This window comes from Suncus etruscus, chromosome 20 (assembly GCF_024139225.1).
Source record: "Suncus etruscus isolate mSunEtr1 chromosome 20, mSunEtr1.pri.cur, whole genome shotgun sequence".
NCBI lineage: Eukaryota > Metazoa > Chordata > Mammalia > Eulipotyphla > Soricidae > Suncus > Suncus etruscus.
Window position 1 is genome coordinate 28,257,076 of NC_064867.1, and position 27,726 is coordinate 28,284,801.

Below are 27,726 nucleotides of genomic sequence, written 5' to 3' on the forward strand. Positions count from 1 at the left end.
AAGAGCTTGGCTAATTACCGCCCGGTTTGCTTAGGATCTGGAATAGATTTCCGTGCCGCTGAGATGTTGGGGGGTCCCCCCAGCCCTGTCACCTAGCCAGGGGTTGCCAGCCTCTCAAGTATCCCCTTCCTTCTCAGAGGGGCATTCCCTGCTCCAGGCAACCTCACTTGTGCCCTCGCCTCTTCCAATGGCTAGGCCCTGCCCTGAAAGGGGGGGGGGGCTGTGTTTTTGCAAGTCTCTAGAGGCCCCTACCTAGGGTGCTGCCTCTGCTGATGGGTGGGAGCTGGCCCATGTCTGCACACTGCTTGTCCCCCACTCCCTCGGCTCCTTTGGGTGGGTAGGTTGGCACAGCCATCTGAGGTCTTTGCTCCTGCAGATCCTGGTGGACTTGGCGAGCCCCGGCGGCAAGCCAGCCCTGGCCTATGAGAGTGTGGTGGCTCAGGAGGGCAACCCCATCCTGCGTGACCTGGTCCTCAGTCCTGATCGCCAGTACCTGTACGCCATGACAGAGAAGCAGGTGAGTGTTGTGTGAATGGGGGGAAGAGGGGATTGGTGGCAGCTTCAGCCCCTAAATCCTTCCCTACCCCCACCCCATCATATTTCCAGGAACAGACATGCCCCGAGCTGGGTGTTTGTAAGATTTATGGGTGCCTGTAATCTGGCCCCTAGTTTTCAGGCTCATGTAGTCCTGGGCTCAACTGTCTGTTCCCTCTTCTACACCAGGCTTTGCACCTTCTGACCTGGCCTCCTTGGAGCCTGCTTCTCCCTTCTGTTGTGCCCGTGACCTCAGGGGGGCCCTGTGGGGCACCAGGACAGGTCTCACTAGCCTCTTTCCTCAGCCAGCTTTGACTCTTGCTTTTACCCAGGGGCATCTTCCGTCCCCTGGGAACTGAGACCAAAGTTAGGTGCTGGCAGTAGGGACCCTGGAAACCAGTGATGACTCCTTCTGACCTCATCTCGCCTGCCCACTTGCCGGGAGGACACTCCTGGGTGTGGAGGGGAATGTGGGGGCATCTTGGGGGAAGGCTTGACTCTCAGTTCCTCCTGCAGGTGACACAGGTACCTGTGGAGAGCTGTGTGCAGTATCCTTCTTGTGAGCTGTGCCTGGGGTCCCGGGACCCTCACTGTGGCTGGTGTGTCCTGCACAGCATGTGAGTGGGGGTGTTGAGTGTTGGGGGGAGACACCAGGGAAGTCATGGCTCCCCTTAGCTCCTCCTGGTCTCACCTGAGGCTTCTCCAGTTGATTACAACCTGCAGAGCCATGGCTGGCCAGCCTGTACCCCAGTAAAAATGGGGTCTGGTGTGGTTGGGGATTTCGGGCAAGTGGTCAGGTGCCCCTTTGGCTGCCTTCACATGTACTCACCTGCCGCCGTGTCTACAGCTGCTCACGGCAGGATGCGTGTGAAAGGGCGGATGAGCCCCAGCGCTTCGCCTCCAACCTGCAGCAGTGTGTCCAGCTAACCGTGCAGCCACGCAATGTCTCGGTTACCATGTCCCAGGTCCCGGTGAGTGCACATGTGTATATGCTGCCACTGGCATCAGCAGAGTGAGGGCCCAGGACAGGTGTAGGCATGGGCAGCCACTCACCTGCCCCCCTATTGCACCCCAGCTTGTGCTGCAGGCCTGGAACGTTCCTGACCTTTCAGCCGGCATCAACTGCTCCTTCGAGGACTTCACAGAATCAGAGGGCATCCTGGAGGGTGGACAGATCCACTGCCGATCCCCCACAGCCCGAGACGTGGCGCCCATCACGCGGGGTCAGGGTGAGTGCTGCTAAGATGGACCTCGGGGCCTGGTGGTGCTTGGTGATGTTGGGATCAGGCCCTTTCTCACCGTCTCCCCCTTGGAATGTGGGGTAGATGAAGAACCCTGCTGGGACCCCTGCTCAGTGTTAGCTACTCTCTGTGCGCAGGGGACCAGCGGGTGGTGAAGCTCTACCTGAAGTCCAAGGAGACGGGCAAGAAGTTTGCATCTGTGGACTTTGTCTTTTACAACTGCAGTGTTCACCAGGCGTGAGTGTGCTATTGGGGGGGTGGGGGGCAGAACAGGTTTCCTATAGTCACGTGGCAGGGCTTCTTGAGGGGAGATGTGGGTTCCTTGATTCCCAAGGTGCTTCTGGCCAGTCCACATTGCAGGAAGGGAGCTGGCCCTGCTGACAATGGCACCAGGGCAGAGACAAGTGTTTCTATGTTGCTGCCTGCATGAGCTTCAGACACTAGGCCCACAGGGGACCCCTTGGCAGTGCTGACCTAGTGGATGCCAGTCTGGAAGGGTCTTGTAGGTGAAGGTTCCTATCCTGGGCAGGGTGCTCTGTCTCAGAGCTAGCAATGGTTGGTTTTCAGGGCTGCTACCAATTGCCTTTCCATAGCTCTTCGGGTCCCCTAAGTGCTATTTTAAGGTATGGGGCTCTTGAGAACAGAGAGATTGCTGTCCCCTGGGAAGCCAACTGGATGGGGACTGGCAGATCTGGGGGGGAGGAATCTGGAGAGGGGTGTGAGCTGAGCACAGGGGCACAAGAGTGGGGTCTGGCTCCTCTCAGTGCTGCCCTCATCCTGGCTGCTCACTGCCAGCGAGACTGACAGTTAAAGAAGTCAGAATCTAAAGGCAGCTCCTCGGTGTCCCTCGTCTTTGCCTGCGTACCCTGTACTTGTCCCTGATGGGTTCTGGGCAGCACTGGGCAGGCTATGGGGTACCTGGAGGTCCGGAGAAAAGACAGTGGGGAGTGGGCAGCGCTGGGGACATGCCATGGTCCTAAGGTTGGGTGCTAGCGCAGCAGGGTGGAGTCATCCTCACCTCTCTTCCTCTCTCCCTGCAGCTGCCTGTCTTGTGTCAATGGCTCCTTCCCTTGTCACTGGTGCAAGTACCGCCACGTATGCACACATAACGCTGCTGACTGTGCCTTCCTGGAGGGCCGTGTCAACGTGTCCGAAGTGAGGCCCTGGGTCTTGTCCTCCCCTTCCTGCCCCTCTCCCTGGGCTGGGCTGGGGCCTGCAGATGACAAGGATACCCCTGGAATGGGGCTGAGGTGGAACTGGAGGCTAGAAGCCTGCCCCATGCAAGGTTTAAAGTCTAAACGTTTAGACTATAGTGATTGGGATAGCTGCCAGGAGACCTAGAGGGAAATGTCAAATAGTGGACACCATGTCCAGCCCTGGGGTGCAGGGTGGCAGGCACCCCGTCTCCAGCTCTGAGGTGGTTCTTCCTGTAGGGTCCTTTATAATGGTCACCCCACTTGCTGGGAGTACAGCTGCAACTGGGAGGTGCTTCTCTGACCCCTCAAATCTTCTCCAGGCTACAGAAGCTGCCCCTCCCCAGCACTCATGTTCCTGCCTGGTGTGACATCACACATAATGAATGCAGGCAGCAGTTGGAGCCCAAAGCAGGCAGTGTTTGGGGTGGTGGGGCAGAGGCATGTGGGGGCTCCTGAGGTTGTAGCCACAGAGCTGTCCTGGGGATGTGGAGATCAGTGGGCAACAGGACGTGGGTGTGACAGGGGGTTCAGTCTTGGGGGCCTGTGGTAGGTTAAGGGGAGATTGGGGATGGCCTTGGGTTCAAGTACTTCCTTCTTGGCTGTTACTGCTGAAGCTGTGAATTTGAGGGTTTGGTCTCAGGGAATGTACTAGATTCAGACCTGACTCTCATCTTCTCAGCGCGCCCCCCCCCCCACTTGTCTGTCTTTGGCTCTGACTCCATGTTCTGGGGATCCCCTCACACAGAAAAGGTGGGCAGAGATGCCCATCTCCACGGAGTGTGAGAAGCTGAAGTGTTAGGGACCAAATCATTGTCCCCACAGGGATCTGCATCTGGGCCTGATGTATCCTGAGTTTCAGGTTTCTGATCTTAGCCAACTCCTCCAGCTTCCATGTGTGGAGTGAGGGATCCCCCAAAACCTCCTTTCCTCTTCTGGACCCTGTTCAGTGTGGGGCACCCCAGAGGACACAGAGAAAGGGTGTAGAGAGACTAAGCCTGCCTTCCTGTCTCCTGAACCCCGGGCTTGCTGCTCAAGAGTGGGCCAGGCCCTTCACTCTGCTTGTCACCCTTCCAGGATTGGGCGGATAGCCAGTCTTCACCCCCTGTATATTATCCCTAAAGTTCTCAAGCAACACTGGTTCTGTGCAGATCTTTTTTTTTTTTTTTTTTTTTTTTTTGTGGTTTTTGGGTCACACCCGGCAGTGCTCAGGGGTTATTCCTGGCTCCAGGCTCAGAAATTGCTCCTGGCAGGCACGGGGGACCATATGGGACGCAGGGATTCGAACCAATGACCTCCTGCATGAGAGGCAAATGCCTTACCTCCATGCTATCTCTCCGGCCCCGTCTGTGCAGATCTTAAGATTTCCCCCCCCCCCCCCCCCACTGACTAGACCCCAAGGCCTATGTTGCTTGTCCTCTTCCTAGCCACCTCTGAGCTCTGGCACACTCAGGCTCTTGGGTCTAGAGAAACCCCAGAGTCCTTACCCGTCCTTCAGTGTGGCCGCAGCCCCTACGTGACACCTAGCTGGCTCCAAGATCTATGTAGTGTGGAGTGAGCAGAACTGGAGAGAGCCTGGGTTGCCATTGATGGGGTGTTGCTGTTGTGACTTGCTGGTGCACCCCATGAAGGCCAGTGAACTTGCAGCTGCCCTGGTGGCTCAGCAAATGGCCAGGGGACTCCCTTGCATTGAACCATTGACCTGGTTGGCTGAGACTTGCCTGTGGGGACCTTGAGCACCACTTATGATGGTTCCCCAGAACAATGATGCAGGTGTGCTGGCAGAGGAGGTTATGCCTGTGTCCTGCCTTTCCCCTCTGGGGTGACCGCCTGACCATGGCCCAGATGCAGATCCCTGTGGGGACAATGATTTGGTCCCTAACACTTCAGCTGCTCACACTTCATGGAGATGGGCATCTCTGCCCACTCTTTCTGCTCAGTGGTCATCCCTCTGGGCCGCGCACCTCTGCAGAGCCGAGGCCCCTTGAGAGCTGAGGCAGGGCTGGGGGACCGCTGTCTGTTTTCAGCGCCTCTATTTAAAACCTGGCTCTGCGGCTTTTCCGGGGGGCAGCTCCTGGCACTGCCACCAGCCAGCCATGCTGCAAGGAAGTGGGGCAGTTGCATCACTCATTGTTGCCGAATCTTGGGTCCCTGGGGGTCCGGGCTGTTTTTCTGCCTGGCTCTGGCTATTTTTACATGCTCCCAGGGCCCCCAGCTGAGAACTCACTGCTCCAACGCCCCACTCTTGGCTACATCAGCCCCAAGGGCCTTCTCAGCTGTGGGCCAGATGGGTCCCTTCGAAACTGTGAGGTCCTGAGCACAGGGTAGGGTACAGCACACCACCTCAGCTACAGCATCTTTTTAGAACCCCCAGATTCCCTAGATGATATACACAGCTTTTGCACCCCCAGTCTGCCCACCCATCTGTGAAATTCGCACTCGGCTCAGGCTTGATCTTTCCTTCCCATCACAGGACTGCCCGCAGATCCTGCCCTCCACGCAGATCTATGTGCCCGTGGGTGTGGTGAAGCCCATCACACTGGCCGCCCGGAATCTGCCACAGCCACAGTCAGGCCAGCGTGGCTACGAATGTGTGTTCCACATCCCCGGTGGCCCAGCCCGTGTCACTGCCCTGCGCTTTAACAGCTCCAGCCTGCAGTGCCAAAACTCCTCGGTGAGTCCCGTCCCTGCTCCTGGCTTCTGCTCTGAGTCTGTGGACACTGCGGTCACATCTGGGGCTCCCCAGGGTGGGATGTGGGTGGCTCTGAGGAGGAGACACTCAGATATTCACAGGGGCAGCTGTCAGACACCAGAGTGGTGGCTTACAAAGATGTGGCTGTGCCTAGGGGCTGGGTGGGGGAAAGGTCCCCAGCCTGTGTCCCAGGGGCAAGGCCAGGGGGCAGCACTCAGCTCTCTGTCCTGGAGTTCATGCATTCACATGTGATCTGTGTAACTGGGAGGAAGCCAGTCAACAGCTAGAACCTAACAGCATCTTTTTTTTTTTTTAATTTTATTTATTTATTTATTTATTTTTTGGTTTTTGGGTCACATCCGGCAGCACTCAGGGGTTACTCCTGGCTCTACACTCGCTCCTGGCAGGCTCAGGGAACCATATGGAATCCCAGGATTCGAACCGCTGTCCTTTTGCATGCAAGGCAAACGCCCTACCTTCATGCTATCTCTGGCCCCAACTTTATTGATTGATTGATTGATTGATTGATTGATTGGTTTGGGGGCCATACCCGGTGGTGCTCAGGGGTTATTCCTGGCTCTGCACTCAGAAACCGCCCCAGGCAGACTGGGGGACTATATGGGATGCTGGGAATTGAACCAGTTCCCTCTCAGGTCGACTGAATGCAAGGCAAATGCCCTCCCACTGTGCTATCTATCTGGGCCCCTAACACCATCTTGAAGGCTTTTGTTTGGTTCAGTGGGCTGGTGATGGGTACTTGGCAATGGCAAAGCCTGTCTTGATAGCAGGGGCAATGGTGCCATGCTAGCTGGCCTCTTCCACTCTCTCAGGAGCCACCATTGGGCCTTGGTTTTCCCACTGTTGAGGGAGAGGGAGAGTAGAGTCCAAAGAGCTGTGGATTTCCTGGGGTGGGATGTGGGTGGCTCTGAGGAGATACTCAGATATTCACAGGGGCAGCTTTCAGACACCAGAGTGGTGGCTTACAAAGATGTGGCTGTGCTTAGGGGCTGGGTGGGGGAAAGGTCCCCAGCCTGTGTCCCAGGGGCAAGGCCTGCAAATAACCTGCAGTGTCTGGGTTTGACACCTCTAGCTCATTTCCCTGGGAGTGGATTGGAGGTTTGCGCTCTGTCCCCTTTCTGTGAATAAAGGGAAGCATGCATACCCCTTTTGTGTCCTCTTTTGTACATGGAAACCACAGACACACAGGCTTGCTGTCCTGGTCCCCCCCTATGTGCCCCGGGATGCCTTCACTATGTCGTCCTGCCTCCCACGGCTTTCAGCTCCCCTCCCAATACCTCTGCCCCAGCTTCACTCACCCTCCCCGTCGTCCCCTCACCCTGCCGCAGGCCCTCATCTATCTTTTCTGCTCAGTGTTTAAAGGGAAAAGGGAGTGTCAGGGAATTTGATAGGATCCAATTAAATTCCTGCAGATAAAATAATGATGAATTGCTCACGGCTGCAGGAAAGTGGGGCATGGCTCCTGAGGAGGGAGGCTGAGTCCCCCACCCAGCCTGGGGGCTGGGGCCTCACCTGCCCATCAGCTTCCTGCCTGCTGGAACCCTGGGCAGCACAGGGCAGGCCCCCTGCAGATAGAGCCTGGGACTCAGAGCTGCCTGCCCCTCAAAGCAGAAAGACCTGGCTTCCTGGCAGTGGTGTCCACAGCTGCCCTGTGCTCCTGCCTTCTGGGGCCAGCAGGAAGGGGATTTGCCAGTGGGTATGTAGGGGGCAGCAGGCATGGTAGCACTAGTAGATGGGGAGAGAGGCCTGGTATTGCTGTCTATCTAGCCAGTTTTGCAGGGCCAGTCCCAGAACCTGCCTTGTTCAGGTCCTCCATTGTGGCCAGGCTCATAGGTGCCTGGGAAGGCTCCATTGCATCTTCTAGCCAAGACCCCCAATATTTGGGCAGTGGTCTGACCTTGTTGCTCTACCACTACCCACAGTACTCCTATGAGGGCAACGACATCAGCGACCTGCCAGTGAACCTGTCAGTGGTGTGGAACGGCAACTTTGTCATCGACAACCCGCAGAACATTCAAGGTCAGCTGAGAAGGGCAGGGCAGCAGGGGTGGATCCTAGGGGGGAGGTAGGGCACATTTGGGGAGACACTTGATTGTGGGTGGGATATCTAGGAAGGGTCTGGTCTGGAGGGTAAGGTATCTGGGGGAGGAGCTTAATTGTATGGGGTGTCCAAGGCACAACTGAGCATCAGGGCATCAGTTAGGTAGGACATCAGGTGGAGGCTGGCCCTGACCTCCCTGCCCTTCTTGCAGCTCACCTCTACAAGTGCCCAGCCCTGCGGGAGAGCTGTGGCCTATGTCTCAAGGCCGACCCACGCTTTGAGTGTGGCTGGTGTGTGGCCGAGCGCCGCTGCTCCCTGCGACCCCACTGCCCTATGGATCCTCCGACCACCTGGATGCATGCCCGCCATGGTAGCAGCCGCTGCACAGACCCCAAGATCCATAAGGTAGGCTGGCTTCCCCCTCCTTCATGGACTCCCCCAATACTAGAGGGCCCTCGCTGGGGACGCGGCACCAGGGTCTCAGCTTCTGCCTCCTGCAGCTGTTTCCCGAGACGGGCCCCAGGCAGGGTGGCACCCGGCTTACCATCACTGGAGAGAACCTGGGCCTGCGTTTTGAGGATGTGCGTCTGGGCGTGCGCGTGGGCAAAGTGCTGTGCAACCCAGTGGAGAACGAGTACATCAGTGCCGAGCAGTGAGTGGAACACGTGGGACGCTGTGAGCATGTGTGGGGTGGACACAGGGTGGGAGAGCATGTATATGAGGTGAGTCATGGGGGTTTATATGAGCATGTGAGGGATGGGCACACGGCTACTGCATGTGGGCCGGTTTGACAGGCATGAGTAGCGGGTGACTGGGCTCCTGGAAATGGACCACCATGAATGTGTGTGCAGTCCCTGGGCCATGTATCCACAGGATCGTCTGTGAGATCGGGGATGCCAGCACTGTGAGGTCTCATGATGCCCTGGTGGAAGTGTGCGTACGGGACTGCTCACCCCACTATCGGGCCCTGTCACCCAAGCGCTTCACCTTTGTGGTAAGCCTCATGCGTCTTTTTTGCTCTCTCCAGTGGGTGGGCTCCAATGCAAGCAGGGCCTGCCCTAGCCCCAAGTCCCCACTCAGTATTCTCCACTCAGTATGGTGATAAAAGATCCTACTCTCTCACCTCTTGTACCGGCACCCAGCTGTTCTGCCTCCCCTCCCACCATGAGGGAGCCATCTGGGGAAGGTTCCCTGGGGAAGGCCACAGGGCTGGGGACAACTAGGCACCTTCTTTCTTTTTCCTGCAGACACCAACCTTTTACCGCGTGAGCCCCGCTCGTGGGCCTCTGTCGGGGGGCACCTGGATAGGCATCGAGGGCAGCCACCTGAATGCCGGGAGTGACGTGGCTGTGTCAATCGGCGGCCGGCCCTGCACCTTCTCCTGGTATGGGGACCAGACCGGAAGTGGGGGGCCTGGTCCTGGTCCGCCTCCTCCTGGTGGCACTTCCTTCAGATGGCTGCGGTGCCCCATCCTGTTGCCTGGGAAACAAGGGGGGCTATGGAGAGCCTGGCTGGGGTGATCACCATGGAAACCTAGAGGCGGCCAAGGTTACCATGGACACAGCTACCTCCAGCGGGTGGGTGGGGTCTGACCCTAGCTGCAGGACTGATCCCCTGTCGAGGTGGGGGAATCCCTTGGCAACATAATGAGAAGCATTTTTAAAAAATTTTTAAGAAAGAAGAAAAGAAATCTTAGCGAAAGCCCCGAGGCCTGAAGTGGATAATTTTAGATTAGGGATGATAATGGAGCGGCCCTTTAAATATTTTTCCTGTGGTAATTACCCGTTTTCAGACTCATTATTGGTGTTTGTAGGCTCACGGGGAGTGCAGGCTGGCAGCTGCAGGGATGGGGGCTCAGGTGCAAGCAGGGACTGGCTGGCCGCCTACTGGGGGTGATCAGGGTCCCCTGATCACCAGCCCCCCATTGTCCACTCACTCTGCCTTCCTGACTGCCAGGCCTGGGGACCCACAGCATAGTGGGGGAACTCCAGATGCTGAATCTGCAGGTTCAGCAGAGGCGACTTCTCGGGGAAATGTATAAAGCCCTAGTAGATAGGGGCCTTTGGTGGAGATTTAAGGGCCCCTTCCTCAGGAACAGACGGGGTTCCCTGGGCAGTCACTTCAGGTATCAAGAGCTGCCACTCAGCAGGAAGGTGTCTGGGCAGTGTGCACTGTGCCGAAGGGCTGAGATGGGCACAGGAAGGCGCATATCTGCCTCCTCTCTCCCCCACCAAGCTGCCTACACCCCACACTCCTGCTTTACAGAAGATAGGTGTGATCCAGGATGACCCTTCATGAGCCCATTGCCCTCCTGGCCCCCCTAAACCCCCTGGCTCCCCTGAAAGGTAACCCTGGAGTCCATCCTCACTGTCTCTACTGCCCCTCCAGGAGGAACTCCAGGGAAATCCGCTGCCTGACACCCCCCGGCCAGAACCCCGGCAGTGCCCCCATTGTTATCAACATCAACAGGGCTGAGCTCACCAACCCTGAGGTGAAGTACAACTACACCGAGGACCCCACTATCCTCAAGATCGACCCCGAGTGGAGCATCAACAGGTGGGGTGTCCCGTCCTCCACAGATCCCTCAACCTTACCTCCAACTTGTCCCCTGTCCTGGGCCTATCCCTGTCTCTGGCATCCCTGCCCATTTCTGGACTCTTCCTTCCCCAACCTGTCCCCATCTCTGATCTGTCTCCTGTCCCCGACCTTGTCCCTGGCATCCTCCTATCTCAGTTCTGCCACCTCACATGGACACCAAGAGATGAATTTCCTGGGAAACCCAGGGGGGCTAGTTTTTCATGGCAGAGCATATCCATAACTAGCACCCCTTATCTTATTTCCTAGCGGAGGGACTCTCCTGACGGTCACAGGTACCAACCTGGCCACCGTGCGTGAACCCCGCATCCGGGCCAAGTATGGCGGCATCGAGAGGGAGAATGTGAGTCCTTCAGCCTTACTTTCTCACCTGTGGATGATACTGATGATACAATGAGGCCCCTCAGTGGGCACTGGTGGGGGGCACAGCTAGCCCCAGCCTGGGCAACTCCCTGTCCTTTGGCCCAGTGGGGTCTGCAACGTCACCTACAGGCCTGACTCTGCCTCTTGGTGTTGTGTCCTCAGAGCTGCCTGGTGTACAACGACACCACCATGGTGTGCCGTGCCCCATCCGTGGACAACCCAACCCGCACACCCCCCGAACTGGGCGAGCGGCCCGACGAGCTGGGCTTCATTATGGACGATGTGCGTGCCCTGCTGGTGCTCAACAGCTCGTCCTTTGTTTATTATCCGGACCCTGTGATCGAGCCTCTCAGCCCTACTGGCCTCCTGGAGCTGAAGCCCAGCTCCCCTCTCATTCTCAAGGTGAGGAAGACCATGGGGCCCTGGGGTCAGAGGAGGCTGTGGTTGGACAGGTGAGGTGGGTGGCCCGGACGCCATCTCATGGCCCTTGTACTACCCGACATCCCCCAGGGTCGGAACCTCCTTCCGCCTGCATCCGGCAACTCGAGGCTCAACTATACAGTGCTCATTGGTTCTACACCTTGTGCCCTCACTGTATCTGAGACGCAGCTGCTGTGCGAGTCGCCCAACCTCACCGGGCAGCACAAGGTCACGGTGAGGCTCGAACCACCCACCTTGGGGGGCTGGAGCTATGGCGCAGTGGTAGGGTGTTTGCCTTGCATGTAGCTGACTTAGGGCAGACTGCAGTTTGATTTCCCAGTGTCCCATATGGTCCCCCAAGCCAGGAGCGATTTTTGAGTGCAGAGCCAGGAGTAACCCCTGAGCATCACCGGGCGTGGCCCAAAAACAAAAACACAGAAACAAAAATACCACCCACCTCGGTTTTCTGGGACCTTCTCCCCAGCTTGCCCAGAGTGACTCTGGCATGGCCGCTCTGCTCTTGGGGGTCTTCATGGTCACAGTGCAAGAGACAGGGAGCACAGGGTGAGCCACCTGCACCCCCTTTTCCTCCAGGTGCGGGCTGGGGGCTTCGAGTTCTCGCCTGGGATGCTCCAGGTGTACTCCGACAGTCTGTTGACGCTGCCAGCCATCGTGGGCATCGGCGGCGGCGGGGGCCTCCTGCTGTTGGTCATCGTGGCCGTGCTCATTGCCTACAAACGCAAGTCCCGTGATGCCGACCGAACCCTTAAGCGGCTGCAGCTGCAGATGGACAACCTGGAGTCACGCGTGGCCCTGGAGTGCAAGGAAGGTCAGTGCGTGCTGGGTACAGGGGTGCAGGGCAGGGAGCAGCTTCAGGGTGCTGCCAAGGTGTATACAGGTTGTGGACTCAGAGCCCCTTCCCACCCCATGCTCTGGGCGTACCAGCTGGGCCCTGGACATCGCCTCAGTTTCTCCCCTAAAGAGTGGTCTCAGGGCCAGGTTATTGTGAGGGGTCGCCCAGACAGCCTGTGTGAGCTGAGTACCAGAACTGGAGCTTTTGGCCAGCTGGAAATCTTGCTGGTACCTTGAGGACTATTTTAGGGTCCTAGGCATCACCAGGTGTGAATGGAGCAGAGCTAATGGCCATTCACCTGCTGGAAGCCTAGGGATCTGTGGTCAGCCTTGACCTCCAGTGTTTTATTTTTTATTTTATTTTATTTTATTTTATTTATTCTTTTTTTTTTTTTTTTTGGTTTTGGGATCACACCCAGCAGCGCTCAGGGGTTACTCCTGGCTATGAGCTCAGAACTCGCTCCTGGCAGGCTCGGCGGACCATATGGGATGCCGGGATTTGAACCACCATCCTTCTGCATGCAAGGGAAACATCTTACCTCCATGCTATCTCTCCGGCCCCAGTGTTTTATTTTTTTAAAAAACTTTATTGATTGATTGATTGATTGGTTGTTGGGCCACACCCAGCAGCGCTCAGGGGTTACTCTTGGCTCTGTGCTCAGAATTCGCTCCTGACAGGCTGGGGGACCATATGGGATGCTGAGAATCGAACCGGGTCCCTCTCTGGTCTGCTGCATGCAAGGCAAAAGTCCTCCTGTTGTGCTATCTCTCTGGTCCCTCATCAAGTGTTAATGAATAAGCTCACAGCTGGGGGGCAGCTGTTTGAGTCTCTGCATAGGGCGTGCAGAGATGGACCTGGGGGAGGGATGGGAAGCCTCCAGTAGCTGCTGCCAGGGCAGCCAGGGGCTTTGTGCTTCTCTGGATCCAGGTCAGGTTGTTGGGACACTGGGGATTCTGGTCATTGCTCAGGTGATCCTCTTCCTATCTTTGAAGGGATCCCTTCAAAGCTGACTTAGGATCCCTCTCAGTGGACAGCCCTGGGGGTTTCTCTTGAGCTGGCACAGGGGTCTATCAGGGCTAGCAGGTGCGACACCATTATGTGCCAGCGGGTATGTGGGCTCCGGGGCTGGCGGGCACCGCAGTACCAGCCAGGTGGAGATAACCAGACGCCTGGCAGCCGTGCCTGAGAGATGAAGGGCCCGCTCTTAATTAAATCTGCCAGCCTCACCCACCTCCCCCCAGCCTGCCCGTGTCTCTGGCTCCGGATCAGATAGTGTATCCCACAGACTGCTGCGGGGCCAACACCTCATGGCTCTGGAATGTTCTGCCAGGGCCTGCCCCTGCCCTGTCTACCTCTGTTTCTCAGGCAGAGGCAGAATAGCAGCGAGCAGGGGACTCAGAGCAGCGGTGGCCTGACACAGGCGGGCAAAGTGGAGGAGGTTCAGGGGTTTAGGGAGAGCCAGGCCCTCTGCCCGCCCTCCCCAGGTGACAACCCTCTGAGCTATCAGAGCTGCTCCCCTCCTTCTCAAGGCAGCTTTGAAGGTTCCTCTTATTCCTCCCCCCTTAAATACACATGTGTTGTTTTAAAACTTTATTGTGGCACTGTGCTTTGCAACACTTTTATGCATACAGTTTGCCCACACTCTACCCTTAACTTTATGTTCTCTTCTTCCCCCCACTGTGGTAAGCTCAGTTCTCACTTTCTCTTGCTTTGAGGGTTCTGTTATTCTTCAATGGTGTTTCTTTTATTCTTTTTCTTTTAACTGTATTTATTAATTGGTTGATTTATTGGTTTTTGGGCCACATCCAATGGCGCTCAGCGGTCACTCCTGGCTCTGTACATAGAAATCTCCCCTGGCAAGCTGGGGGACCATATGGGATGCCAGAAATCGAACCAGGTCCCTCCCCCAGTTGGCTGCATGCAAGGCAAATGCCCTACCACTGCTCTATTTCTCTGGCCCCGTCAATGGTGTTTCTTTATATTCTGCCGATGAGGGAGATCATTCTGTCTGTTCCTTTCCTTCCAATTAAATTCACTCAGCCTGATACTTTCTAGTTCCATTCATGTAGCAGAAACATGCATGATCTCTTCTTTTCTTGAAGGCAAGTCTATTGTGTGTCCATTCCATAGTTTGTTTACCCAGTCGTATGTTCTTGGGCCTTGGGCTGTTTCCAGATTTGGTCTCTTGTGGACAATGCTACAGTGAATAGTGCTGCTGAAGTGCATTCATTAGTTGTTGTTGTTGTTGTTTTTTTAACAAGGATCCGTATTATTTTCCAAAGAGAGTGAACCAGTCAACCTCAACTCCCAACTGTGGATGAGGGTTCTTTTTTCCTCCTGTTCCCCGCCAACCCCATTTGCTTCTGTGCTTGGTAATGTGTGTGCACCATTCTCACTGGTACGAGAGGAGATGCCGCCTTTGTTTTGATTCGCATTTCCCTCATGATCACTAGTGCCGAGTAGTTTTTTATGGACCTAATGACCTTCTGTGTATCTTTTTTTATTTTGTTTTTGGGTCACACCTGATATGCTCTGTATTTACTCCTGAGTTGTGCTCAGGAGTTATTTCTGGCAGAGTTTGGAGGACCATATGAGATGCTGGGAATCGAACCCCAGGTTAGCTGTATACCAGCTGTACTATCACTGTCTCCTCTGTGTTTATTCTTTGAAGAAGTGCCTATTCACCTCTTCTCCCCAATTTTGAATGTTTTTAGTTTTGTTTGTTGTTTGTTTGGTTTGGTTTTTGGGTCACACTTGGCAGCACTCAGGGGTTACTTCTGGCTCTATGCTCAGAAATCACTCCTGGCAGGCTGAGGGGACCATATGGGATTCTGGGATTTGAACCACCGTCCTTCTGCATGCAAGGCAAACTCCCTACTTCCATGCTAACTCTCCGGCCCCTTTTGATTTATTTTTTCTTAATTTTTTTGGTTAAGTTTTACAACTGCTTTCTGTGTCTTAGATATAAATCCTTCATCAGATGAGAGGCGGGCAAATATTTTCCCCCCAGTTTGTGAAGTTTCTTTTTATTGGGCCTCTCATCTAAACCCTGGCCACAGCACCTTCTGCTCTTGGGGAATCCTGCAGTAGGACAGGGAGGCCAGTTATAACCCCGGGTTAGCACCAAAAACAAAACCTACAGAATGGTTTGGTATCCTTGGGTCAGCCCCAGAAATGGAGAAGGTGTGAGAGTGGTCTCAACAGTTCAGCCAGCCATGGGGGTGGGGGGGAACAGAGCCAGGATATGTGTATGACCCAGAGTGTGGCCAATGCTCACTCAGGCAGTCTGTCCTGACCCCGTGTCTGCCTGCAGCCTTTGCTGAACTGCAGACGGACATCCATGAGCTGACGAACGACCTGGATGGTGCTGGCATCCCGTTCCTCGACTACCGGACGTACGCCATGCGGGTGCTCTTCCCTGGGATCGAGGACCACCCCGTGCTCAAGGAGATGGAGGTGGGCTACTGTCTGAGGCTCCTGGGGTGCCGGCAGGGCCCAGGGCTCAGCCATATGAGGAGGGCTCTGGGAAGATAGAGCACCTTCCAAGATATTGCTGAGTCCTGAGGGTTTCCATGCTACCTACCCATAGTCCACACGACCTATTTCTTGGCATGCATGCTGGGATATGTGGGTGTTTGAGTTTGGAGGCAGCACCCCAGAGTCCCTAGAGAGCTGGGCTTTGCCTCCTAGGCCCTGGCACAAGGTTGAGGAGATGAGCAAGGACCCCCGGGTCCTCATTAGGGGATTAGCAGTCCTTGGCAGACTCCATTGGGGTCTCTGCAGGTCACCTCTTGGCAAGGTGGCACCATCACTTCATGTCAGATGTTGGGGCCTTTTTCCTATTGGTAGGACATTCACTCTGGAACCAAGGCTGGATGGGAGGGGGCTCTATTGAGATGACTGCTATGTTTGGGCCCCCACTTCTTGTGGCCTTTTCCCTGCTGTCATCTGAGGAAATTCAGGTATTGCTGCCTCTGTCACAGCCTGGGAATCTCCTGCCCACAGAGGCTTTAGTGTGGGTAAGGAATCAGGATGCTGGAGCCAGCCATACCTGCATTTTCCCCTGTACCCTCCTCCACACTGGATAGCCCTGAACAAACCTCTCTGGTTTGAGTGTCTTTCTCATGACATGGGGAATGGGGGTCACTGAGGGGTGGGGTGGTGTATGCTGACAGTTGAGTTAAAGCCCCATGAGACCACAAATATCACCCCTGATAGGTGGGCAGTAAATCATATTTCTTCTTGGCTGCAAGAAACAGGCCAGGCAGGGCAGGGCATGAAGGAGGCAGAAGGCCCATAGTGGGCGCCTCCGATAGACCACCAATGTCTACTCATAGTGGGTCAGGCAGCCGCCAATCTTTGAGGGTGCCTGAGGTCTGTGGAGCTGTCAGTGACATGCCCCGGCCAGCGGCCATCCTCCTGCCTCTCTCCTGCAGGGCCGGCTGCCCCTGCGGCGGTCTGAGCAGGCCCGTGTCCCCCGCCAGGTGCAGGCCAATGTGGAGAAGTCGCTGACGTTGTTCGGGCAGCTGCTAACCAAGAAGCACTTCCTGCTGACCTTCATTCGCACACTGGAGGCCCAGCGCAGCTTCTCCATGCGGGACCGTGGCAACGTGGCCTCGCTCATCATGACGGCCCTCCAGGGTGAGATGGAGTACGCCACAGGCGTGCTCAAACAGCTGCTATCCGACCTCATCGAGAAGAACCTGGAGAGCAAGAACCACCCCAAGCTGCTACTGAGAAGGTGAGTGGGAGCGGTGAGCCTGCAGGGGTGGGGGCTCATGAGTCTGTAAGGATGGGGAGCAGTGAGTCTATAGGGGTGGGACTTGGGCCTGCAGAGGTAGAGGTTGGTGAGCCTGGTAGGGCTTAGCTGTGGGAGGAGTGAAGGAAAAGGATATGTAAGATGATGACTTGGCTTTGTGGGGGACCTGGGGAGAATTGCTTGACCCAATCTGGGGAGAACCTCAGCTTTCTCATCACCAAGGAGTGGGAACTCTGGTTTGTCAACATGGTCTCCTCTTTGGGGCACAACACCTTGGACAACCCCCAAAAGCTACAGTTTGAGTTGTCATGCTCAGAACTGCTCTCTGACCAAGACAAGGTCTTCATGACCAATGCACACACACACAGAGAGTTTGCAGGTTGCCCCAATGCCCACAGGTGTGGCCTTGTTGGTGCAGAAGACAGGGGAGGGCATTGGCATGGTGGTGATTGGGGAGCTCTGGAGATCGGCGCTGTGACCCTCTGCTCTGTTCTGTCCCAGGACAGAGTCAGTGGCGGAGAAGATGCTGACCAACTGGTTTACTTTCCTTCTGTACAAATTCCTCAAGGTAGGATGGGCCAGAGGAGTTGGGTGGGCAGGACTGGGAAACATGGACCCTCAAGGACCTACAGGGTGTCTGCCTGGGGGTTTCCTTTGTTGGGGAGATGCTCCCCATCCCCAGGGCTTGTTAAGGGGCTGGCTATCGTAGGCCCAATGCCAAGTGGCATTCCTGAGAACTGTCGGTGACTGGCGTCCTCCTCTATACCGTCCTGCCCAGTAGCCACAGCAGAACTGCCCAGCTCTGAATGTTTCTGGCCTGGCCTCCCCTCTGCCAGCCTTAGTGGGTTGGCATCTTGCTGGCATTTCTCCCACAAATTGAGCATCTGAGTGGCCACTTTGGTTTCTCTTTCCCTTTTTATTCTTCCCCTTTTTTTTTTCGGGTGAGAGTGCAGGACTTCTGCTTGGTGAGGGTCTTGTCTTTTCTGTGGCCCTGAGATGTGGCTGGTGCCCATCACATTGGGCATGAGGCAGGGCTGTTACTTGATTTTTCCCACCACATACTGGGAACACATGTTCCGAGAGCCTCTGGCTACTACTTGGTCAACTCTTACATTAGGCCAAGATTTCACCCCCACCTCATATATGCTTCAATGATGCTCCTTTCTCTGCTGTATGTTGTATCTACCAGCCTCTCTCTTCCAAGCATATTTGCAAGAAGAGAGGCAGCTATTCTTTCCCCTTGCCCCTCTCCCCCAACTGCACCCCTTTTCTCCTCCTCCCTAGACTTGGTGGAGCCGCACATGTAGGTGCATAGATGACACGCAATTCCAAAGATGGTTGGAGTTGCAGTGTCCATGAGTGCTGCAACCACTCTGCAGCAAGCTCTTGGGTAGCACAGACAATGATGAAGGCTCAGAAGCAAGTGCTGGACTGAGCTTATGTTGGAGAGATAGGGAAGTGGAAAGTGGCAGGAGGTGGGCAGGCAATGTGGTCTCACCTACAGGGTTGGCCTCAAGACAGCTCTGCCCTTTTATTCTTTGCCACAATTCTCTGATCCTGGCTGAGGCCCACATTCAATGGGGACATCCAGTGAGCCTGCCATGCCCTAGCTCCAACCCCAGGCCACCTCCATATGAATGGAGGTTTGCAACTGCTGATTAGTGTCCAAGAGGGCTTGGAGTCTCATGGGGCTATGTTCAGAAGGTCTAGGGCAGCTCCAGGGAGATTCCACCTGTTAGGATAGTGGGGCCAAGGCTGGCCTGGTCTCAGCCCTGCCAGATCTTGCCCTGCTTAGCTCACTCTTGATCCCCAAGTCTATCCAGTGTTGTGGTGTTCTTTGGGGTATCCCGTTGGGTCTGTCACTGCAACTGCTCCTTCCCTGATGCAACCTTTGTGGATCTAGAAGCCATAGTTTTATCATGTCCTGGGATGGGGTTGGGAAGGGTTGGGAAGGGCCTGTAGCCTGATACCCAGGTTCGTCCCCCCCCAGGAGTGTGCCGGGGAGCCACTCTTCATGCTGTATTGCGCCATCAAGCAGCAGATGGAGAAGGGTCCCATCGACGCCATCACGGGCGAAGCGCGCTACTCGCTGAGCGAGGACAAACTCATCAGGCAGCAGATTGACTACAAGACGCTGGTGAGGGGCTTCCCTGCCCCGCCCAATTTCCCAGTCCTGAAAGTCACTGCTCACACCCCCCCTCATCCGCACCCTACTGCCCTCTCCGCAGACCCTGAACTGTGTGAACCCCGAGAACGAGAATGCCCCTGAGGTGCCGGTGAAGGGGCTGAACTGTGACACAGTGACACAGGTCAAGGAGAAGCTGCTGGATGCTGTGTACAAGGGTGTCCCCTACTCACAGCGACCCAAGGCGGGGGACATGGACCTGGGTGAGTCTGCTGGGGTGTGGGACTGGGGGGTGCTGCCCAGAGGAGAGATCTGATGGGGATGAGGAGTTTAGAGGCAGGTGATGGGATGCAGGGAAGCTTCAATGTTCTGGGGAGAGGTAAGGGGATGGGCAGCAGCTCAGGAGCCAGATGGTTTACGGGGGCCAGAGAGAAAAGCCAGACCTAGAGGGGTGCAGGTCTCCCCAGGTCTAGGTTTGGAGTAGGTCTGAGACAGGTGGGTGGTGGCCATCGGACCCACAGCCAGCCTGGTTTCTGGCTCCATTAGCCCTCCCCCTGCACTCTGTGGAGGATGCAAGCATCGGGGAAGCAGGGGTGAGGCCTGGCAGCTACCCTCAACACCCTTCTCCTGCACTGCAGAGTGGCGCCAGGGCCGCATGGCCCGCATAATCCTGCAGGACGAGGACGTCACCACCAAGATCGACAACGACTGGAAGAGACTGAACACACTGGCACACTACCAGGTATGGCCCTCGCTGCCAAGGGCCTAATAGCTGCCCGAGATCCCCTCACTGGCAGGAGCCCCTCAATACCACATGCCTGCCTCACAACCAGAGTAGCTTGGGGGTAAACCAAGGCTCAGCAGTGAGTTCACTGTTTGGGCTCTACACCCCAGTTGTCACCTCACCTCTCTCCCACCGGCTCCCAGGTGACAGATGGGTCCTCCGTGGCGCTGGTCCCCAAGCAAACGTCGGCCTACAACATCTCCAACTCCTCCACCTTCACCAAATCCCTCAGCAGATATGGTGAGGAGGGGGACCCTCCCTGAGTGCTCCCTGCTTCTCCCTGGGATAACTATCCCTGATGCCCTGCTGAGGGAAAGTGGGGGTGAGGATGCCATATTGAGGGGCAAGGGGCAGGGACACCATGCTGGAGACAGTAACCCCTGCTGAAGCAATGTTTCCCCCATCAGAGAGCATGCTGCGCACAGCCAGCAGCCCCGACAGCCTGCGCTCGCGCACACCCATGATCACGCCTGACCTGGAGAGTGGCACCAAGCTCTGGCACCTTGTGAAGAACCATGACCACCTGGACCAACGAGAAGGCGATCGGGGCAGCAAGATGGTCTCGGAGATCTACCTGACACGGCTGCTGGCCACCAAGGTGGGCCCAGAGGCCAGGCGAGGGGCCAGGGAGGGCAGCAGATGAGTCACCCCACCTGCTGCCAGGCCCCTGGGTACCAAGTGATGCCCTTGAGCTCTGTGTTCCCCCCAACTCCCCACAGGGCACTCTGCAGAAGTTCGTGGACGATCTATTTGAGACCATCTTCAGCACGGCACATCGGGGCTCGGCCCTGCCACTGGCCATCAAGTACATGTTTGACTTCTTGGATGAACAGGCCGACCAGCACCAAATCCATGATGCAGATGTGCGCCACACCTGGAAGAGCAACTGGTGCCTATGGCGGGCGGGTGGGTGGGTGGGGTCTTAAGGATGGCTGGGCCCCACTGACTGGGCCTTTCTGTGCATCAGCCCCTGTCTTGGGTGTGTGTGTTTACTTGTTTCTGTGTGTACATGTGTATGGAGTATGTGGGTTCATCCATGAGTGTGTATATATGTGTGTGTTTGTGTGTGAATGTCCCCGGGCATGTCTGGTTGCTTGTGTGTGTGTGTGTGTGTGTGCATGCTGGCAGGGTGTGGACTTTGATAAGTCCTTGTATGTGAAAATCTCATGTGTATTCACCTATCTGTGTGTCCCAGATATGTGTGTTCACTTGAGAGTGTTCCTTGGTATGTATATTGACCAGTTTGTGTGTGTTCTGGGGTGTGAGTATTCACCTGACTGTGCATGTGTGTATGTGTGTCTGAATATGCATGTCCACCCACCAATGTGTGTGTATATTGGGGGGGTGTTGACCTGAATTTGTGTGTCCACCTGCAGATGTTTGTGTCTACTATGTCTTGGGCAGGCAGGCTCTGCAGCTGTGCGTGTTGAGGCTTCTTGTGGCCTTGCTTGTGCCAGCCAGCTGCAGTGTTGAGGGTGACAGCAGGTACTCTGGGCTCAGCATTCTATTCCACAAACTGAGAACACTCGTCTTATCTCCTTAAAGCAGCGCTGGCCCATTCCCAGAAAAGCCCTGTGCTCTAGCCACTTCCCTCCTTCCCTGTCTACATGCTGCCTCTGCTTCTCACACCGGGTTGCAGAATTATCCCTGTCTGCTCCATCTAGCAGAACCGCTAGCATTGACAGAAGGTTCTACACTGATACTGTCCAGCCAGGTGGCAGCCATCCATGTGTTAGGCCACTGAGCATCTGACACATGGCTGAGGCCATTAAGGACCTACATTTTTTGCTTTCCTGAGTCTGACTCAGTCTGAACAGTGCTCAGACTTCGGGGTCTCCTGGGGCAGCCATGGACTACATCTCAATATTGGCCATGAGGAAACAGCTCTCCCTCATGCTCCCCTCTGGGCCTCTGTTTCCTCAGCTGCATGGAAGTGAGCAGTGGTGGATGACTGGCTATCTCTTCCCCATGCCTTTAAAGAGGGGGTGCCAGGTTGGGTTCTGACTGACCTTACCCATACTGACCATCATTCCTTCTTCCCCAGCCTGCCCCTACGCTTCTGGGTGAACGTGATCAAGAACCCCCAGTTTGTGTTTGACATCCACAAGAGCAGCATCACGGATGCCTGCCTGTCGGTGGTGGCGCAGACCTTCATGGACTCCTGCTCCACATCTGAGCACAAGCTGGGCAAGGACTCACCCTCCAACAAGCTGCTCTATGCCAAGGACATCCCCAACTACAAGAGCTGGGTGGAGAGGTGGGCGACCTGGCGGGCAGGCAGGTAGACAGATGGATGGGCGGTTCGACCCAGTAGCCTGCTCATGGCCTCTTGCCCTGCCCCCCTGGCTTAGGTATTATGCTGACATCGCCAAGATGCCCGCCATCAGCGACCAGGACATGAGCGCCTACCTGGCTGAACAATCGCGGCTTCACCTGAGTCAGTTTAACAGCATGAGCGCCTTGCACGAGATCTACTCCTACATCACCAAGTACAAGGATGAGGTAAGAGCCAAGATCTGACCCACCATGACACAGCTGGACGCCATGTTGGTTGTGGCCAATTGGCTCAACCCTCCCCGCTATAGCCTACCCCTTCCTAGCACTGCTCAGTCCTGCTCCCTGAAGCTCAGTCCTCCCCACTGTACCCTAGCCCATCTACTATAGCCTGACTCTGCCCAGTTCTCCTTCTGTCTTGAGGCTGTTCTACCCTCTAATGGTTGGGGCACCCATCTATGGCTGGGACCATATGTGGTCCTGGGAATGGAACCCAGATTGGCTGCCTGCAAGGCAAGCACCCTACCCTCTGTATTGTTGCTCCAGCCTTAAAACTTTCTTTTGGGGCAGGAGAGAACCCTGATACCAGGTCAGCTTGCTAAGGTTGCCAGGATGAGCTGAACCAGAGCAGATAGGGAACATACTTCTAGTCTGCCTGGAGCAGGGAGCATGGTTTAGATCTCAAGTTTCTTTCTTCTGACTTATTGGAGACCTTGTGCAGTCTCCTTGGTCTCCACCGTACAGAACTTGGGGTCCTACAACATCCGAGGGGGATAACTGGCTCATGGCTGGACAGCGGGGCTCATGGGGTAAGGCAAGAAGCAACTGGCAACATCAGTACTATATGTGAACAGAAAAGGGAGACAGAAGCAAAAGGCACCCTTAGTGGGGTTACAGGCGTCAGAGGCTGGGGATAGTAGAAAGAGGAAAGGAGGAGGGGGATCTGTGCTCTGAGTGTCAGGAGCCAGGCAGTGTGAGAGAGCAGCCAAGACCCACCATCCCACCTGAATGTGACTTCTCAGGTTGACAGGGAAGACTTTGGTTTGAGGGGAGTGGAGCTCCAGAACCTGGGGTCTCTGGTTATAGTGTTCGTTCAATAGCCAAGCAGAAGGCCTGGTGCTGAGGGAGAGGTGTTGAGCCCTGCAGGGGGAAAGGGAAGTCCCTACTGTCTTATTGCCAAGGTCTAGGCCGATGGTGTGTTGCCAGATTTTTTTGTTTGTTTGTTTTATTGGGGGGGGCGCACACCTGGTGACACTCAGGGGTTTACTCCTGGTTATGCACTCAGAAATTGCCCCTGGTTTGAGGGGTGCAATATGGGACACCGGGGACTGCAGTTCGTTCTAGGCTACTTTGAGCAAGGCAGACACCCTACCACTTGTGCCACCACTCCGGCCCCATGTTGCCCTGTCCCTATCATGTAGGGTAAAAGCGTGTCACCCTCCAAGATGGTGCAAAGGGCCCGGGACAGGCTCTGACCCCCTCCTGCCTTGCAGATCTTGACGGCCCTGGAGAAGGACGAACAGGCGCGACGGCAGCGGCTCCGGAGCAAGCTGGAGCAGGTGGTGGACACCATGGCCCTGAGCAGCTGAGTCGGTGACAGACGGTGACTGCCCAGCAGAGACCAGTGAGGGCCCAGGGTGGGCTCTGTCGCCTGGAGCTGGCAGGTCCTGGGAGGCCGCTGTGCACTGGGGCCCCCCTTCTGCCCTGTGGGGGTCCCTGTTCTCAGGTGCCGCTGACAGGCTGCCAAGGCGCTGCTCTCCCTGCCCAGAGCCACACACAGTGGCCTAGGGGAGCCTGGGCTCACTGGGGCCTTTGAGAGAGAATGGGGTGACTGCTGAGGGACTCGGCAGGAAGGCTGGAACCCTCGGGGACGAAGGGAAGCCGGTCTTTGTCCAAGAGGCCAGGAGGGCCAGGACCAAGGTGGGGCAATGCCTGCAGGTGCCAGCTTCCTGTGCAGAGACCGAGGACCGGAGAGGATCCTGCCAGCCACTGCAGGGGCTGCCCAGCATGGCCCAGTTGGCTTCGTCGGGCCCCCCAACTCTGCACCGCCACCATCCTCTCCAATTCACCGCGTGCTCTCGCGGCCAGGGCCAGAGCTTGAGCGCACACCATGGTGCCCTCACCCTAAGAGAGACCCCAGCTCCCTCCTGTGGAGGGGACGGGCTGCAGGACCACCGCTCACTGCCCTGTGTGACTTCCGGAAGGACTCTCAACCCCTCACCTTCTGTCCTCAGGACTGTGCCTCTGGGAGCCACTGGGGCCATGGGCTCCTTCGTGAGCGCACGTCCCTGTTATTTATTCCCCTGCACCCCAGTCTGCTCCAGGGCAGCCCCGCTGAGCCCCGAGCGCTGGGAGCACCCCCCTGCCCTCCTCCTGCCTCCGCCACTGAGCCCCCTCCATCCTGACCCCTCACCCCTTTCCAGTGACTTCTACTCAAGCATCAGCCATGTGCTGACCCAGGAGTGGTGGGACATCTGGGGACTGAATTTTTTAAGAGGGATCAAGAAGTCCTGCTGTTCTGTGCACATGGGCAGCCAGGGCTTAACACCCCCCTCCCAGATTTCGCCCCCCTCCTTTCCTCACCCCAATTCCCCAACCTCGCCTCTGGGGGCCTGGCTGGCTGGAAGGCGCAGCTGGGCACAGGGACCCAGAGTGGGATGCTGTCTTTGGGGAGCAAGAGAAAACACATTTTTAACAAAAAAAAAATTTTACCCTGTACATATTATGCATATATATATATCCATATATATATGTGTGGCCTCAGTCTCCAGCCCCAGTGGGGTCCTGTATAGTTAACTGGAGGAGAAGACGTTCGAAAAAAGAAAAACACATTAGAATCAGAGAACTTTAGGCAGTGGGAAAGCAATACCAAATGGTCGTGGAAAAAGTGGCCAGCTTTCAGCAGGGGCACCCCCGCCCCCCTGTTTTCCTTTGCCATGGAGAGGCGAGATCTCCTGGGCCAGTGTGTCCACTGCAGCCCAGGACCCCTGCATGACCGTGCTAGCGTCTAGTCTGACTTGATCTTTTTACTCTGCAAGTGTGGAAAACTAGAGGTTGTTAGACCCCCTTTTTTTTTTTAAATGTTTTTTTAAATCCTTCAGTCCCAGGTAAAAGGCAGCCAGTGGCCGTCCCCCCCTTCCAGGCTGGCTTTGTCAGTGGTATTAGGGTGCCCAGGACTTGGAGAGACAGCTAACTGTGGCCGTGAGACCTCCTGACTCTGGAGGCTTCTGGAAATCCGTGCCTCTGGCAAAACACCCCGTCCACCAGAATAGGGCACCTCTGGTGGCCCCTGTTCTTGGTGGAAGATTGTCCTCTACCAGCCCCCCAAAGTCTTCCCTGGATGCCAGCTTCTTAGTGAAGCTGGTTTTCCACATGCTTTTAGGTCCAGGTAGGGTCCTTAACCCTTGTCACCTTCCCTTCTGCTCCCCTCTCCCGAAGAACTGACTGCCCAGGCTCCACCTGGGTCTACACATTGGGGCCGTGGTGATGGGGCAAGGGGTGTCCACCCTCCTGGGTGAGGGACATGCACTTTAGCGGATGTTTACACTCCAATCCCGCAGCACCCCACCGTGCCCAGGACTAGGCTTTTGCCCTGTTACCTTGTCACTGGCCCCACAGCCCTCCTGGCTCTGTTGTGCCCTGGCTCTGGGCCCAGGTGCCCCCTTGGTCACCAGGCATCATCCTGCTGGGAATACTGATCTGGATCCCCAGAGCTGGGGAGGGGGCTGGTGGTATGGCAGGGCTGGGGTGGGCAGAGCCAGTCTTAGGGCCAGGGGGTGCTGGACAGATGGACCTACCTGGCCTAGACACTGCTGCTATTGTCGTCTGCTTATCCTGCCCCCCCCAAAAAGACCCCTCCCGCTGGCCTGCCCACCTCCCCTCTGCCCACAGGAGTGCGGGAACAGTTCACGCCTCGATCTGGGAGCTTCGCCTCTCCAAATACCTCGAGCTTGCCCTGCACTCCCTGGCCCAGGGGCTGAGATACCTGGAATGGCTGAGGAGAAGGGGCTCGGGGCTCCCCGAAGCAGAGAGAGGACCCCCTCGTGCCTCTCCTGCTTTCTCTGCTCAGAGCCTCCAACCCAGCTTGGGAACCCCCCCGTTGGCTCACGCCGTTGGTGCTACACAAGCTAGAGTAGATATATTTAGAGAGAAAGAAAGATATTTTTTCCGACAAAGCCCACAATTAGCTGTCCTTTAAGACCACAGTGCCCCCTACCCACCCTGCCCCCCCCCCAAAAAAAAAGAGAAGCACCCCATGGACCATCGCTTCTCACTGAAGCAGCGGGCCTGAGGCCCGTGTAAATAGACGGCGATTTCCTATTTTACTGGTCTTCAGATTTAGTACTTGTAAATACACACACATTAAGGAGAGAGTAAACATTTTTGCTAAAGCTCATGGCTCTGGGTTTTCCTTGCAGAGAGGGTCTTAGCAGTGTTGGGTGACCTGTGGAATTGCCAGAGTGCTAGGGGCCTGTGGGATGGGTGCTGATGCCACCCCCCAATCCTGCAGCAGCAAAACCCCAGAACTGTGTGGTTTCGGATCCACTGATGCTTTTGGGGGCTTGCGGTATTCACTGTACCAAGCTCCAGAAAAGAGGTTCTGGCCCCAGTGGTACCTGTTCATAGGAGCTCAGGCTGAGCTGGGAAGTAGAGGGCTTGTACCTGCAGCTCTGGTGGTAGTTCCTGCCTCCCAGAGTGCACCATTGAATAATTCTATCACTAACCATTGGCTCTCAGGAGTAGCAGAGTGGTGGACCTCTGACTCAGATAAACAGTTCTGGCCTAGAGTGTCGCAATGTCTGTCAAGGAGCTGAAAGGACCTGGGGGCCAAGGTCTGGGACCCCACTTGGAAAAGCAAACTTTCTTCCCCAGAGCCTCCATGTGAAGGGACCCTGTTTGGGAAATGCCCAGTGTGGATGTACTGTTCCTTCCCCAGGAAATGCTAACAAGTACCTTTCCTGGTGGAGGAACCTAGACAACCTCTGCTCTGGCCAGGGGGACCCTGGGACTGTTTTGGATGAAGGCAGGTCTGTGATGACAAGCGTGGAGCCAACCCAGGGTCCTCTGAATGCTTGGGGCTGCTCCAGGGACTCCGTTGGAAGGTGAAGGGTTGTCCCTTGGGGAAGGGCTACTGTCCAGCAGAAAGGGCCTGGATAGTAAAGGGGCCAGTAGTAGTCCCTGAAGTCTCACCAGGTAGTTGGTGACAGTGGGGGAAAGGTAGATCCCAAAGCAGGGTGGGGAGAACCCTCCCTCCCTCCTGTTCCCTGTGTTGAAGGCGCAGACAGCCGTCCATAAATCATAATCAATACCTCCTGCTCCACCACGGCGGGCTGTCCTGACAGCCGGGCTACAGGCGGCCTGCTCTGCGCCAGGCTCAATTATGGAGACGAAATCAGTGTAATCACCATGAAATTGCATCGGAAACAAATTTAGCAAAATGCGGTCCCGTTTGGGGTGTGACGTGGCCCGTTCTCACGGCTCAGTCCCCTCCAGCTTTCCGGCACAATCAGCCCTGCCTCAATTACCCTCCTTAGGCTGCCAGGGCTCCAGCCCCACCAGCCTGCAAACAGGCGAGCCGGCTCAGAGCCGCAATCAGTGCTCGGTGCGGTGATCAAGGGTAATTATACCGAGTTCAGTGCGGGAGGGAGGCTGGCGCCTCCTGATTGCCGTGCTCATCGAGGGCATTAAAACCATCAGCTATTAATACTGGGGCTTTGCTGGATGAGCTGAACAGGGCATGTCGACGGGGTGTCTGTGGGTGGCAGAGGGGTGGGGCTGGCCTGTGATCCAGCACATTCCACGGAGCTCCTTTTGAGCACCAAGATAGACTAAAC

At 56.1% G+C, this 27,726-nt stretch overlaps 1 protein-coding gene across 1 annotated transcript in view; it reads left to right on the plus strand.

The window, feature by feature from the left end:
* The window catches only part of PLXNA1 (plexin A1), a 40,936-nt gene extending 16,199 nt beyond the window's left edge, over positions 1 to 24,737 (plus strand). Inside the window, exons 4-32 of the mRNA XM_049766486.1 lie at positions 377 to 517; positions 1,051 to 1,151; positions 1,382 to 1,505; positions 1,610 to 1,763; positions 1,913 to 2,012; positions 2,816 to 2,930; positions 5,442 to 5,642; positions 7,601 to 7,697; positions 7,931 to 8,124; positions 8,220 to 8,371; positions 8,593 to 8,713; positions 8,967 to 9,103; positions 10,108 to 10,275; positions 10,564 to 10,657; positions 10,840 to 11,079; positions 11,188 to 11,331; positions 11,692 to 11,926; positions 15,264 to 15,406; positions 16,387 to 16,691; positions 17,211 to 17,277; positions 18,700 to 18,846; positions 18,938 to 19,097; positions 19,473 to 19,576; positions 19,762 to 19,858; positions 20,026 to 20,216; positions 20,338 to 20,507; positions 21,663 to 21,875; positions 21,970 to 22,120; positions 23,386 to 24,737. Of these exons, the coding sequence (XP_049622443.1) occupies positions 377 to 517; positions 1,051 to 1,151; positions 1,382 to 1,505; positions 1,610 to 1,763; positions 1,913 to 2,012; positions 2,816 to 2,930; positions 5,442 to 5,642; positions 7,601 to 7,697; positions 7,931 to 8,124; positions 8,220 to 8,371; positions 8,593 to 8,713; positions 8,967 to 9,103; positions 10,108 to 10,275; positions 10,564 to 10,657; positions 10,840 to 11,079; positions 11,188 to 11,331; positions 11,692 to 11,926; positions 15,264 to 15,406; positions 16,387 to 16,691; positions 17,211 to 17,277; positions 18,700 to 18,846; positions 18,938 to 19,097; positions 19,473 to 19,576; positions 19,762 to 19,858; positions 20,026 to 20,216; positions 20,338 to 20,507; positions 21,663 to 21,875; positions 21,970 to 22,120; positions 23,386 to 23,481 (4,362 nt within the window). The 3' untranslated portion in view covers positions 23,482 to 24,737. The remainder of the gene's footprint in view (positions 1 to 376; positions 518 to 1,050; positions 1,152 to 1,381; positions 1,506 to 1,609; positions 1,764 to 1,912; positions 2,013 to 2,815; positions 2,931 to 5,441; positions 5,643 to 7,600; positions 7,698 to 7,930; positions 8,125 to 8,219; positions 8,372 to 8,592; positions 8,714 to 8,966; positions 9,104 to 10,107; positions 10,276 to 10,563; positions 10,658 to 10,839; positions 11,080 to 11,187; positions 11,332 to 11,691; positions 11,927 to 15,263; positions 15,407 to 16,386; positions 16,692 to 17,210; positions 17,278 to 18,699; positions 18,847 to 18,937; positions 19,098 to 19,472; positions 19,577 to 19,761; positions 19,859 to 20,025; positions 20,217 to 20,337; positions 20,508 to 21,662; positions 21,876 to 21,969; positions 22,121 to 23,385) is intronic.
* Positions 24,738 to 27,726: the final 2,989 nt, after the last annotated feature.